At 42.7% G+C, this 15,765-nt stretch overlaps 1 protein-coding gene across 1 annotated transcript in view; it reads right to left on the bottom strand.

Annotated features, from left to right (window-relative positions):
- The window catches only part of GOLM1 (golgi membrane protein 1), a 35,419-nt gene extending 22,589 nt beyond the window's left edge, over positions 1-12,830 (bottom strand). The window contains exons 1-3 of the mRNA XM_030471405.1: positions 12,396-12,830; positions 5,373-5,545; positions 3,885-4,064 (exon numbers count right to left, since the gene is read on the bottom strand). Of these exons, the coding sequence (XP_030327265.1) occupies positions 3,885-4,064; positions 5,373-5,501 (309 nt within the window). The 5' untranslated portion in view covers positions 5,502-5,545; positions 12,396-12,830. The remainder of the gene's footprint in view (positions 1-3,884; positions 4,065-5,372; positions 5,546-12,395) is intronic.
- Positions 12,831-15,765: the final 2,935 nt, after the last annotated feature.

Below are 15,765 nucleotides of genomic sequence, written 5' to 3'. Positions count from 1 at the left end.
ACAGAATCCTGTTATGTGAAACTCTTGATAGAAATCTGTACAGGTATACATAATGCACCTTCTCCTTTCCTTTTTGTCCATTCATTTTGCTATAAAGAGGTAGAAATGTGCCAGTAGTTAAATCTTAAGCTACACATACTCTGAATTTCCACTCTTAGGATGCCTACAGTTCAGCTAGATCCAGACCATCCATTTTTTTTCTTCACCATGTGAAAATGTATTTTAAACAGAGGTAGTGTTCTAAACCTCTGCTGTATCAGCTACGAGTAAGCAGACTGATTTCTCTTGATAATTTAGTACATCATGCCATGGCAAGTAGAGCAGGGCGTGAGGCAGCACTTGCTTTTCCTTAAAGCTTTTTCAAAACTAGAAGATGCAACATTGTTTTATAAAATAAAAACAAAACACACATAAGCACCTTCTCCTTTTCACAGCAGGCTTTCTTCTCTCTCTCCCTCCCCACCACTGTCATCTCTGTTGAGTGGAGCAAACTCTCTGCATACTGATAGGTATTTTGTTTCAGAAGCTGTGCTGGGAATTTAAATTTTCCCAGAGGGAGGGGATCCAAGAGCAGCTGTGGCCAGTGTTAAAAGACACTGAGCAACAGGACAGTGACGTGCTTCACATATAATGTACAAAGCTTGGCCCCTCTCCTCAGTAAAACAAGATGTGGGCTGGGGAAGAATTACATAAAACCAAAGAAAATTACAAAAGTATACTCTAGCTGTTAAAAACAAGAGAGATGACACATATTGTTCCCCTATTACACTCTTCAAAATGACTATCACGGCTGTGCACATCCCAGAAACTACGAGTCCTGAATAACAACCGTACAGAATATTGTTCTTTAGAAAATCACTTACGGATTACAAACAGCCCTTTGCACTCCTCATTACTTATCTGTTGTGACTAAGAGTTCATGTAAGCTCTCTTGATCTCTTCAGTCTATTTCTGTATGGATTTCCACAAGCCATTTGCTGAATCTGTATTAGTCCTTAAAAATTCAAGCAGATTTTTTTAAAAGCAAACTGGTGACTGAAGTGTTTCATACGTACTCAGACCTAAGAGAATAATAATTACAACAGCAATTTCCCAGCATTACATTGCCTCAGTGAATGGCGAGCCCACAGGGTATTTCAGGCTCTGACTAACTCCTACTTTCTATGTCCTCATCCTTTAAGTAGCAGAGAGACAGTTCTACTGGAAAAGAAGGCAGATTTAACTCAAAATGGTTGTTCCTGTATAGATTTCTTCTATAACCAGAAGAACCATATTTTTACCCTGAAACAGATGGGTTTTCAAGACAGGCTATTCACTCTTACACATCAGCTGAAAGCATTTTCATTTTTTTTTAAGAACATCTAGAACTAAGCAAAATCACGTTTATCACTCAAAGATCTGCCTAGTTAGTTAGACAGTTTGTATTACTTGTAAGGCAAGTTGAGAGACTTGTGATCTGGATTTGCATTCATTCTTCCTGACTAGGTAAATACTTGCTGCTAATCCCCATGCAGTAAATAAAGTTCAGTTCAAGCATGAGTTTTCCCATAACTAGAAAGGGTGAATTCATTACTTGCCTCTCAGGAATCCTGGATTCCACTGGAATCCGTGAAGCTGAAAAACAAGGATACGTGTGCCCATGTGTGTATACAAGTATGTATGCACATGTGAATATACAACACACACTTACATACCAACATAGATACATGCACAAAAAATACTCAGAAATAGACTTTTCCTTATATCCTACATCTCTCTGTAGAAGAACTTCTGATCCTGGACAGCTTCTTCAGATCAAGGTCCTTAGTGCAGAGAACTAAGCTTTCCATCTCTTCCCCGTCACCAGATCACAGGCATTCCTAAATGAGAGGGGAGGAATCCACACCAACTTGGCTAATGGCATCTTTTGACAAATACACAGGTTCCCAGTAAAACAACTCTCCCTACTCTTTAACCACAGTGTTGGAAAACAAACTACTGCTGTGCAGGATACTTGCTCATGTGTTACAAGAGCAAAAAAAGCAAAGTTTGAATTTGCCACAAAGTGGTGCACAGGCACACACATACTTGTCCTATCACTTGAGGCTCCTGAGACATGCTCTTCTCCAGTCACAAAAAGCAGAAGACAGGAAATGAGTCCATTGCACCCCTTTTATCTAATGCTTCCTACAGCGTCAGCTCCTGGGGTTTCAACAGCAAGCTTCACAGACTACTCCATTAATGAACAACTGCTTTTTAGGATGATGGAGGAAAAAGCACTTAAGAGAACATACGAGCTGTACAGTATCGACCCCACAATCTACCTTGCCCAACATCCTGGATGCCAAATAAACACCAAGGCAGCCACAGTATTTGCCAAGCAGAAGCTATTTCTGGATGAGGAACATCTGGAGCCAGAATGAACAGCCTTGTATTGGGTGGTGGCACAGGTGTTTGTCCAAAGTTATCCAGTCACTTTTTAACCCACACAGACCCACTGCAACTGGGCATTACGGATGTCACACATCTGCAGCTCCACCATCTACTCCATGAAGAGCACTTCTGCTCAGCTTGAACTACAACTTGCTGACTGCATTTGAAGCCCAACAGTGGATGGAGAACAACCATTCCTTGTCTCTCTCACACGATTCATGATCCTAGATATGCCCGTGACAGCTCTCCTCAGCTGGCTCTTGTCCAACCTGGAACCTACACTGTAGATTCCTTCAGAGAAACTACTGCACAGCTTTGGTTACCCTCCTCATTCTCCTCTTGTGTGTGTGGCTTTCCCAGCAATCCAAAACTCCACCAGTGGCCTCCCCACAGTACAACAACTAATCCAGTTTATTTCTAAGCTGCCTTGTAACTTTTTTCTGTAACTTTTGCCTTATCATTCACCCCTGTGATAGCAATATTACCAACATGGCTGCACAATTTCTCTACAAGCGATACACGTGTCTCCCTTTGCAATTCCAGGTGTGGACGCATTAGTTAATCTCCATCATCCTTGTCACCAACTCTTTCAGAAGGAAATTCCAAGCAATGTTTCCTTTTCCACAAATCACTTTGACTCTTTCCCAGACTACCACATCCACCCCCACATCCCACAGCAGTTCCGGTTTTGTAAACCTGGCACAGATGCCAGGTTTAATGGACGACAGCTCCTACATGTCCTCTAGACTCAAAAACACCATCACAACAAGGTGGGTCATGTGGTGTCAGCTGCATTTGTCTAGTACCACAGTAATTTGATGCAGAAAGGTTGCACACCACAGCCTGGCAGAAACATTTCATCCACCAAGCTTCCTTAAAACTCCTGGGTCAGCTCCTGTCACTAGCTCTCAACATCCACCCTATGCTGTGAACTCTGCGGCCAGCACATCCAGTTAACTGACTTGTAATACTCCTGGCTAAAGGAAAATCTGCTTATAAAAAAAAAACATAAACCATATTTCCCTTGTAAAAGAGACTGTAGGATAAATTAAGCAAAAATTAAGCAAATACATAGTTCTGTTTGCCCTCTCCTTACCTTTTTTTTGTTTTGTTTTGTTTAGTTTAACTCATGAATGTGCTTTTACTCCTTGCAGGACAGAACTGGAATGCAAAAAGATGCCGAAACAGATGGTGAGTTTCACCAACATGTGAACTGGGGTACAGGTTTTATTCCAAAGTGTTGCTACCTGCAACTTCTAATATTTCATGTGTTATACAATGAAAGCTATAATGTGCATTCAATGTGCAATATTAGACAATGATACATAAATGAAATGTTCTGCCACACCAACACAGACTGTATGCCCATCAGCTGGAACATCTGAGCAACCTTACTCCGTTGCAGAGAGGGTCTTGGTAAACCACAGTCTCACAGAAAACCGCGACCAGGAATAAACACCTTTGTGCCCTACCTTCTCTTCCTGATGTAGCTTGTTGGCATTTTCCATCTGAAAACTGTGCAAGGACTGGATTTTGTCAATCTGCTGCCGCTGCTTCTCAAGCTCCCCTTGGAATTCATTCTTCTTGAGTTCCACGGCACCCCTCTCTGCTGCCGCACGGCGGACTTTGCCTTCCAGATCCATGATCCGAACCTAAGAGAGACCAAATTAGCCCAAAAAACCAGAAATTACCATTCTCCAATGAAAAATTACTATTCTCAATAGACTCTTCTCCAATACATTCAAAGAATACCAGATTTCACAGAACTAACAATTCTAATGTCATCGAAGTGTTGTGTCAGCCAGGGGCACCTGCCACACACACAGACACACTCTCCTCAGTTTAAATAAATTAACAGTACAGCATATTCTGCGGAGACTGTCAAAATTTCAGTTAAAGATAAAAGAATGCAAAGCTGCCTCAGTACGTCAGCTTATTAAAAAAAAAAAAAACTAAACAACACCTCTACAAAAAAAACCCTTAATCAAACATAAAAAAGGATTGTGGTCTACAGTCTTGCCGAAGCACAAGGTCAAGTCTTTTTTAAATTTAATCCAGACAATTCTGACACCACTGCACTTCCCAGCGTTGGTCTCAAACTAACTTAGAGGGAAAACTCATCTCTCACATCAGTATGCTTTCCTGGAACACTGGGGAAAAAGCAGGAAGAAGACAACACTACCCAACTTTCACAAACAACTGACATACGGCTGTTACACAGAGACACATATGAGAAGGACTCATTTATTAGCAGATCACCTTTCTTCTTGATAGGTCAAACAGCAGTGACAAGCAGAGGAGAGCTGGGGTTGTTTAGCCTGGAGAAGACTCCAGGGAGACCTTATAGTGGCCTTTCAGTGCTTAAAACGGGCCTATAAGATGGGAAAAGACTTTTTAGCAGGGCTTGTTGCAACAGGACAAGCAGTGATGGTTTTAAACTAAAAGAGGGGAGATTCAGGCTGGCTGTGAGGAAAACATTCTTTACAATGAGGGTGGTAAAACACTGGCACAGGTTGTCCAGAGGTGGTGGATGCGTCATCCCTGGAGACATTCAAGGCCAGGCTGGATGTGGTTCTGGGCAACCTGATCTAGCTGAAGATGTCCCTGCTCACTGTAGGGGGGTTAGACTAGATGACCTTTGAAGTTCCCTTCCAACCCAAACTATTCTACGATTCTATGAATGTAGAGTTAGAAAGGTTGCTGAATGCTTTGTCTGAGCGTAAGTAACAAGTACCATACATGCAGGTTTTCAAGTTCTGGGTTCCTCTCAACTAAAAATCAGCATTCCTCTCATTCCCCCCATCTCCCACTACTGATAAGCAACAACTGTAATATTTGTGAAAATTCCTACAACACAATGAAGCTCCTTGCCCACTACATGCAGGACAAGCATCCTCCTTGTGGACTGTATTTTTAACCACACAAGTACAGGATGACATGCAGAGCAATAGGAAAGTTACCTGCAGATCCACGCTGCGAGAACTTGCAACCCAATAATTGAAACCCAAAACAATGATGCACGCCACAAGCGCAGCTACGAGGAGGGGTGGAGACTTCATCCCTCGGCAGCTGTTTCCTAGTCCTACCATTTCAGGAAAAACACAAGCCCAAAGAACCACAACAGTGTGAAAACCTGCAAATTAAAATACGCACATTAGATTACATCCTCCAATACAGCTACTTTATACATACAATAAAACTTTTACTGCAGTAACAAAACAGCTCTCCGTTGACGGGACTACACTCAGGCAGGAAGGCACACTGTCTATAGATACTTGAATCTGAAAGACCAAGAAAGGCCATTTTGTGCCATCACCTTATACATAAAGCTTCACATGGACTTGAGGGGGAAGCTTTGAATATTCCTAGCAATATAATGAAAATCTGTTCTGAAAACAGAACAAATCAGTCATGCTTTTATCATATATTACACCCAAACTTGGTCAGATAACACTGGTCTACAGATAGAGGATAAATTCCTTGTTATCTCTTATAGTCAGAAAATAAGCCTAGTCTCACTGTTTCAGGAGCAATTTGCACTTTGCTTCCGAAACTCAGGCAGTTTCAACTTACTTCCTCTGACATTATTTTAACTTTTGTTTCCAGGTTTATAAATAATCAGATTGAACCAAATTACTTTAAGGATAATCTAAATAAAACAAAAATAAAAAATTAGTAGACACTGTGAATACAATGGTAAATTACATTAAGTGATGCTGGTTTTGATCCTCAGCTGCTGTCTCTGATCCTAACTAAAAACAAATAACCTTGCTTTAACGAATGAGCAGTACCAAGGGTACTACTGGTTGCTATGAGACTTGGGTTGCTTCTGCAAAACAGCCCATCTTAATATAAAAGTGTGAGCAAAGGGCAGTCGCAATTCTGTTTGAAATAGGCTATGTTCATCCTGTGACATGATAAAATCTGCTCTTAATGAGTGTAATAGCAGGTAGCTCAATGAATCCTCAAACTCCACTGGGAACCTTGGGCACAGTTCGTAATAGATTGCTCTCTTGTACACCGAGATCAATGTTTTTTCTTTTTGTACTCCTGCAGACAAAAGCCCACAAAGATGAGCACAGAAGATGAATCAGACGGCAAGCACAGACAGATACGTCAAAAGGCACTAACTAAATCTGAAATGGGTACATTTACTACTACTATCTTGTACAGTCTCTCAGGATGCATTCTTCTAAATAAACCAACTTCTTCCCTACAGATGCAATTCACAGGTTGTGATGTATTTAAAAATTAATACATCATAGCAACTCTCAAAGGGTTTACACATGCACAAAGACTGTAATCAAAGCGGAAGAAGGTGATGCCAGAAGTTAGCAGGTACCAGAAATGCTGATTCTACTGTACGCCCAGCACTTCAGTCCTTTAACAGCTCACCTGTACCTGAGCCTGCACATATGCCCTCTGCAAAATCCCCTTTGCATTCAGTTTAAGATATAACCCATGTTCTTTTCTCAGCAAGGAGTGCACAATACTGCCAGACTGGTGAAGATCTCAAATCTATGTGTTCATCTGAAAAGTCCGTGAATTTGTTTGTATTTGGGAATGGGGTACATATGGAGCCTAAGAGTAAAATATGGATTCCTGAAAATGCTGCCTCTTTATGTACATACACACACGCATACACACACAAAAAAAACCAAACAAAACAACACAAACAAACATCAAACCCACAAAAAACCTCAAAGCAAACCAAAAGAAGCATGCATAACTGCACAGGTCCAACACTTGAGATTCTTGCCTAAGGAAACCTCAGCTACTTGAGCAAACCGACACATGCAGTAGAGCTCCAGCAGACACCCATGGGGCCACATACAGCTGAAGTAAGGTCAACAGAAAAAGCAAAGGCATGGGGAGAGACCATGCACTTTTGTTGTTAAACAAAAAAAATCAAGATGCAGTAGACTAAGACACACAGAGATATGCACAAATTTCCAAGAAAAAGCTAGGAATTGCAGAAACATGTACATCTGGCACAGACTATTCTCCTGCTGTGCCATCCTAAGACCAGTGCCTGAGAAGTACAGAGCCGCCTCTCCTTACACAGATCCCCTGAAAAACCAAGAACCACAGATCTCCAGAGTGGCAAAAATGAGAGATGGAAAACAGGGAAGATCAGCACCGCCACATCAGCTAAGAACAAGATAATTAATTTACTTTTGCTTACTGGAATAAAAGACTACATTTCAAATAATGTGTATTGGATCCTGCCATGAAGTCATTCGTATCCTGTTCTTCACTGTAAGAATATCAGCTGGTACACTTGAAAACATGGAAAAATACTAAACATAGCACTCCAAGATATAGTGAGTCCTTCCAAGTGTTACTTGAATAAAATAATTGGCATTTTCCTCCTAGTGGTCAGAAATTGAGAAAGTCATCTATGTTACAGCAGTAACAACTTGCACTGGAATTTAACTACTGGTAAATATATGGGACTAGCTATTTAGCTCAATTTTCAGAGCTAAAAGCAAAGCATATTGTTCAAAGGAAGAACAATTAGTTTAACACACAGGTTAAAGCACAGGCGCAAAACCACGGTAAAGGAATGCTGATATACCTACTGAGTACACAAATCCAGCAGCTTCAGGAACTCTTCCACGGTTTCCAGCTATTAAAAACAAGCAGGCAAGGAAGCACTGATTTCCCTACGGAATGTTTGACTGCAATACATTGCTCTCTCTAGAAAATCCAGTGTTGTTTGCCCTTAAGTAATTTATATTCATTGGGAATATATTTTTATACTCAACAGAAGGAAAGGCAAAATGCAGGGGAAAGAGATGAAACCCAAAGAAAGATCTTCCATCCAAACAGTGCAGACCCAAAACATTACCTCTATTGTAAAACTGATATTCCCTTTCTCATCAGTTTAAAAATAAAAACTTTTTAACTTTCTATCATGGATACACACACACATGTATTCTGGAGGAGAGATAAGCAAATCAGCTCAGTAAGTACATTTACGTGGAAATGTACCTGTACATGCTGTTTTCCAGGAAACATCTGGTTTGGCACAGTTATCTGAGTTGAAAATAAAATACATTCATGATTTTATGGGTAAGAAAATTATTTTACTCAACATGAAGGAATACATCATTCATGAATGTTTACTACAGATGTGAAAATGAGATGCTGTATCATGTGCAAAATGCTCTACATTTGGTAAAGCATAAAATTCCAGATTTTTGAACAGCAGATTTCATTCTTCTGTTTTGCCAACTTAGCAATGCTTCATCAAGAGGGAGATGTTTTAGGCGCTGAAATATTCAAGTTAACATATAGCACACTTATTTCCCATATTAATACACTATCAGTCTGTCTGATCAATTCCTTCTTTTATTATACTCACCTGAAGTAGGATAGCTAATATTCAGTGTTTTTCCACTACAGACAACTAACAGACACGCCGACAAAGTCTAAAGACTAAGACATTAAAGGCAAAGACAGAGCAAAACAATTTGCGCATTACAGACTCTCAGAAGGAAAGCTAAGGCCCTCTGCTCACAAGATCCAGCTCTGTGTATTTGCACAAGACCTCCCAAGCAGGAATAAGCAGAACAGATGAAGAATTCCATCAAAGCAGCATGTAGACTGAGTGGGAAGCAAAAGATGTCCCTTAACCCTTGCCTGCATAGCTGCCTACCGACCACCTCCTCCACCACCCAGACACTGCATGGTACAAAGCCTGCATAAACTGTAGCAGCACGTGAAGGCCATGTACAGATGGAGCAGTCACTGAAAAGTGGAAGGCACATTTTACCTGGAGGTCTGAACCTCGGATTATGGACAGAGCCTTAGTAAAACCCCTTTGGAAAGGCAGGGCCGCCACCTGAGGCAAAAGGGAGTGAAAAAACAACAAGCACCCGAGGGGTACCAGGCAGCACTAAGAGGATCCACAACCCCATCCAACCAGACCGGCCAACAGGCAACCGCTCTGTCCAGGCTGGGGAAACCTCCTCCAACCCAGGGACCCCTCCAGTCAGACCACAGGGCTATTCCCACCTTTTGCAGGTTCATCCCAAATTTCTCAGCAAGATTCTGAAAGAAATCACATGTCCCATGGCAGGGAGGGCTGGAACTAGATGATCTGTAAGGTGCCCTCCAACCCAAACCATTCAACGTTTCTATGAAAATTCCTATGTCTGACTATTTGAATAAAAGTATACCAGCTTAACCAAGCAAACTAATCAAAACCTCTTCCACTTACAACAGTTAGCTAGTTATACCCAGACATGACTAAATCAGACTAAAAGATACCAGAAACTAGATTTTATTTAAAAAATAATAAAAAAAACTTTTAAAAATGTAATTCTTAATGAAGTGAATCAGACAGCAAATACTTGCGCACCCAGTTTTCAAAACAAGGTGATATTTTGAGGGTGGGTTGAAATGGAGAGGTGACAAAAATGAGTCAAAACCTTTCATTTTTTGTTTTATATATGGTTAACATACAGTAGTGATCATCCTTGAGAGAGAAATTCAGTTGCTGGGTCTCACTCACAGCTGGATGTTGCCCAAAGTACACAGTCCCACAGTCCCACGGCAACTTTCAGGCTTTCAAGGGTGCCCTGACTGCCTACAGGGGTCAGAAACATGGTGTAATACACTGTCACAAAACACAGCAGGTTTCTTATCATCCTCTGCAGCAACACTGTTTGGGGGTGGTTTTTTCCAAGTTAGCAAGTCAGAAAAGGTCAAACAAATGTTCTTCCAATGGAGATTTAAAGTTTGTATAATGAACTCAAGCCTGCTGACCACAGACTTTCTAAATACCATGCACAGGAACATAGGAACCCACAAACTGCAGGCTCAAACAAACAAACAAACAAATTAAAAAAAAAAAAAAAACCAAAAAGAAAAAAAAAACCAAACCCAAAACCAACCAAAAACCCCACCAAGCAAACCAAAAAAACACAAAACCAAACCCAAACAAATTGACAAAACCTCCTGGAACATTCAGCTCCAGCCACTTTTCAAACTTCTGTACTTTGAATGACTGGCTCACTTCCAAGCAGCAACCACCCCCAGAAAACACAAAAAAATCAAACACAGATGCCACAGGATGCCACTGAGTCACTATTTGCCCAAATTATCAAGTTTCAGTTTTCACAGGAAGAGGAGAAGCATTTACGGCACATCGCATTCAGCAGCTGCACTCTCACCCTTCTCAGGAATAACCATCATTAGATACTCAGTTCAGATCTTAGGTCTTCCTTTTCTAATGCATTTTAAACTAGAAGTAACTGAGCAGAAGAGTACGAAGACACTGAAGAAGCATTATCTGTTCAGGGGGAGGGTGACTGTTACCACTCGTTCACTAATTATTTTTCTGCTCAGGAAGTATCTCATCTTTCAAATGACTACATTCCAAGAAGCTATAACCAACACCCACGATGTCCTGCTCTTTATCTGATTAAAGAGATATCCCAAAGAGGTGTGTAGCTGAACAGATGCTGGAGATTTAAGGCAGGTATTGATTCTGATGAAAGAAGTTAGGAAACCAAAGTTAACTTTGAGAAAATCTTCTAAAATACCCATACGTGAAGTTTCTGGACATCCTATCTAGATGTACTTGTAGACAATACTATAACCACCTGAAAATACTGTGTATGAAAACAAAATCGCACAAGAAAACTTATACATCAGAACAATCTCATTGGTTTGTCAGACCATTCGTTTATTTTAAGGAAAATATTTTGTTGTCAGTATTTTTCCCATAGAACATGAACTGTCTCGTTAGGATCACAATTAATAGGACATCCACTTGATCTTAAAAACCCAACAACATTAGGAAATGGAGTACAGCACATTTAAGTATGTGGTGAGAAAACCACTATGCTCCCATCCCCCCACCTCTGTAACACTACATGTATGGTTTCGCTGTAAAACACACAAACCTCCCCCTAGAAAAGTAAAAAAATCAAAATCAACATTGCAAATACTTCTTCATGAGCAAAGTGCTGTCAAGATGTAAGATAAGGGGCCATCTTACAGGAGTCAACCCAGATGCAAGGTTAATTAAAAACCTGACCAGTTACATCTTGAAGGTGACAAGGCAATCCAACTAAGCAAAGTGAGGTTAACTTCCAGGGTGCCTGAAATAAACCCAGTATTTACTGTCTACCCAACAGCTGAACGAAAATTTCTGAGGCAGTGGGTGAAAACCTTTGCCAAGCAGAACCGGGAAGGGCTCTGGAGGCATGAACTTCTGAACAGCCACCAGCCACCCCCAGCGGGGGTGAGAACTCCACAGCTCTGCCTACTGCGGAGGAAGCGCAGGGAGCTGCTTCAGCAGGGCTGGCTCAGAAGAAAGAGGTTAAAGAGGGTGAAGTGTTTCAGGTCGCAGCCCTGGTTGGAAGGCACCTGGAAAGACCACCTGGTCCCACCTTTCCCAGGGAGCCTAGAGGAGATTACCTCACACCCTGCCTTGTTACGGCCCTTTCCGATTTCTAACATCCTCATAGTTTCTATCTCCATTGTGAATACCCACAGTTGTTTAGGGCTCAACAGGCTTTTCTCTCTGTTCTAAAGACGCGAAAAGGGAAGACTGACTGAACAAAAGAAGACAAAGTACTACAATAAAGCGCTGTTACTGCCAGGTATGGTGGCAAGCTAAGCCCAGACGAACCTGGCATCCACCCTCGGCGACTGGCGAGCTCCCGCGGGACGGAGCCCGCCCTGGCCGCCCCTCGCCGCCCGCCTCGCCCACCCCGCGCCGAGGCCGCCGCTCGCCACCCGCCGCTGCTGGAGCGGGCCGAGCGCAGCCCGGCGGACAGCACCAGCCAAACGGCGGGCGGCAGGCCGCGGCCCGGGGTCCCTCACGCCGCGCCGCCCGTCCCCGCCGGCCGCCTGCCCCAGCCGCGACACAGGCCGCCGTGCGGGGGGGGACGGGACTCCAGGCAGGCCCGGCCGCAGCAGCCCCCAGCCCAGCCCAACAGGCAACGGCGGCGACCGCGGCCGCTCACCTCAACTTCCCGAGCCGCCGCGCCGAGCAGGAAGGCGACGGCCCGTGCCGCGCCCCCCGCAGCCCCCGGCGCCCGCTGCGAGGGAGAGCGGCGGTCGGAGGCACGGCGGGCAGGGAGGGGAGGGCACGCCTCAGCACAGCAGGGCAGGGCTGGCAGGAAGTGTGGGGCGCGGAGGAAGCCTGCCGGCCGCAGGGGCAGCGGGAGCTCCCGGGCAGCCCTCGCCCAGCCCCGCCCCGGCCCGCCGGCGCCCCCCGCCCGAGGCACCCCTCGCCAGGGACCGCCCCGCGGGTAGCTCCCGCGCCCCGTCCCACCGGCACCTCCCCCCGAGGGGCGCCCGGGCTGTGCCGCGGGGTCGGGGCAGCGGCAGAGCGGTGCGGTGAACCACTGGGCAGCGGCGGCATCTGCCGTCCTCCCGCCAGCCCGCGTTTCCCGTGCGGGTAGCTCAGGCAGAGCCCTCGGCCAGCGCTTTAGCTGGGGTCCGAGTGCCCAGTCGTCATCACAGGCTTTTGGGTTTCTGGAAGGTGGCGTGTGGGGAAAGCTGAGCGTCCGAAATCGGAGACGAGTGAAATAAAGCTCAGGAAGGCTGTTTTAATACTTACTTTTGACAGCCAAATGGATTGTTTGTTTTCTTTGTTCAAAAACGTCAAAGCGAAAAAAAAAAAAGGAAAGGTGCAATAGCAGTTGCAGCTATGAAAGATGCAGAAGAATTTATTAATCTATGGTAGGAGTTACTGCTTCTAGATCAGTTTCCTTAATGGCATGGTATGACATGGTAGACCAAACAAAAACTTGAAATTTCTAACTAAACAAAGAGCACAAACTTAAAAAAAAATGATCTTCCATGTCAGAAGATAGTGCTGAATATGAACCTTTCTTCCAGTCCTTGAAGACCATTCAAAAATTGATCAGTGTAAGACCTGAATTTTAGCTTTTTTGTGGGAGAGAGCAGGTTTGCTTTGGTTTGATTTGTTTTTTTTTAATAAGATGTACAGTAGCTTTGTGTAGCTCAGAAACAAAAATTTTTCTTACAAGTTCAAAGCCATTTTGGATCGCATACCTCTGGTTAGAGAGATATGTGATTTCCTAAGTGGGAGCTTTTTTTTCGCTTCTTTTTCAGTTTTTAGGGAAAAGCGGATCCTTGTTTAGTAGCCCAGTATAGCCAAGGTCTAGAATTACAATTTGGCTGAGAACAGGGTTTCAAATGTTTAGTGAACTGAACTGCTTGTTGATATTAATAAAAACACAATGAGACTCAGAAAACAGCTCATTCGTCTTTGTCAGTAAGGCAAGAAGACATTAAAAATAAACACCGATAAAAATACTCATTAGGAATAACTGCAAGCAGAAAAAAATGAGGACTGTCTGCAGCTGGGACCACTGAATAACTTTGCCCTGCTTGCTTACAGGCAGGTAAAAATTCTGGAGACATAACCCCATAGTTTTCCCTGTCTCATGAGGTTGTCTTGAGATAAGGCAATCTTCTGGTTCTGTCCAGAGGATTGTGGAGGAGATAATTTAGAAACAGAAATGGCCACCAAGTCTCAAAACTTTATTTACTATAAAGCCTAACTCTTTAAATAGGGGGAGTGTCTGCAATATGGATCCAATGAGAAGAAATTCACTTAATTGAGTCAAAAAAATACATCACTTTGCAGTTTGCCAAAAGCAATTAGAAGAATGTTTAAACACATTCATGGTGACAGAACCAGTTCAAAATGTTTATCAGCAGTCATCACTTAACAGTGTTTCAGAAAATATCAGCTGAGAAAAGCTCAGATGCTGCAGAGCAATGGTTCTTGCACAAAAATATCTGACTGCTCTATTTAATCTTCACAGCCATCATTTCTTTCGCTACTAATTAATACTTCAAACTACAACTATGTTATCTTGCACAAAAATTAGTGGAACATGCAAATTAATGAAAATGTATCTTCAATTCAAAAATTAATCGCCATGTATTTTAACAGAGAACTAACAAAAATGCAAATTTTGTCTTTAAATGTAAATGTGGTAAAGCAAAGAAGTCTTGAAAGAAAACCCCTCATTTTGGTTTATGGATGGCATATAGCAGCCAGACCACTCAGCATGGTTTCCTGTTTGCTATATATTCACAATCCTACGATTGTCTTTCAAAACTACATTCTGACACTGCTTTGAAGCCAATAGGAGTCACATCCATATATGTTACACTGCAGAAAAGTTGAGGATCAGCAAGATCTCTTGGGACCGGTGCTAGAAGCAATACACTTGATAAGAGATTCCTTATATGGGCTTCACAGGACGGGGTGGCCCTCAACCCAGGACAGAACTGGCCTTAAGAAAGAAGACAGATTTGTACTTGAAAGCACTGCATATTAAGACTGAGTGTTAGTGACTTACCACTGCCAAAATACTGTGCCTGAAGAGCACAGTCTGGAAGTAAAGCAATTTGCAGAAGGCTGCTGGAGGTGGATTGCCTGCGTAATTGGAATCTGTTCCAGAGGTAGTTTTGAAAATCAAAACTACTGTTTAAACTGAAGTAAGAAAATCAGATGTGCTTTGAGAAGGAAGGATTAAAAGCACCCAAACCTGTATAATACTGGTTATTTATCGGTAGATTAACTGGAAATGCAGCAGTAGATGTGTGATCACTGACATACACATATGTACAGCTGGCATAGCACTGAAACCAGGGTGCATTCATGTGCCAAAATTGTAAGTCAGCAAATTAATCGATGGTAGAGGAACAAATGTAGTTTTATCTGTGTCAGAAGTATTAAAACTGATGGTAGTGCATATTTTCTTTTTTTAATTGGGTGTTACTCCATGAAAGGTAACACTATTCAGCATGCCTTTATTATACAAGTTTTGTCATGTTTCTAAGACTCTGCACAGAAACTGTGGTAGGTTTCGGCAGACATTAAAATGTCCGTAAAAAGAAAACACCAAAAGTACAAAGTACTTTGCAGTCAGTGGATGCTATGGATATAGTACATCTGTTTTTTCTTGAACTCCTGGACAAATAAACCAGGAGAGTTAATCCATGTGAAAGAGTGTTCTGAAGCATGGGAGCACTATGTTTCCAAGGAGTGATGTGACATGCAATTGTTTGACATGTATGATCTACAGGTTTTAGGTATTACGAGCCCAGTGTTATGTGTCTGTGCTTTATGTGGTGTTTCTGATACCTCCAAGAATCATAGAATTATAGAAAAGTTAGGATTTGAAAGGACCTTAAGATCATCTAGTTCCAACCCCCCTGCCATGGGCAGGGACACCACGCACTAGACCATGTCACCCAAGACTCTATCCAACCTGGCCTTGAACACTGCCAGGGATGGAGCATTCACAACCTTCTTGGGCAACCTGTTCCAGCGCCTCACCACCCTCA

The sequence above is a fragment of the Strigops habroptila genome, chromosome Z (genome assembly GCF_004027225.2).
Source record: "Strigops habroptila isolate Jane chromosome Z, bStrHab1.2.pri, whole genome shotgun sequence".
Classification (NCBI taxonomy): domain Eukaryota; kingdom Metazoa; phylum Chordata; class Aves; order Psittaciformes; family Psittacidae; genus Strigops; species Strigops habroptila.
The sequence above is the reverse complement of the archived record's forward strand: the minus strand, read 5'-3'. Positions and strand labels throughout refer to the sequence as shown.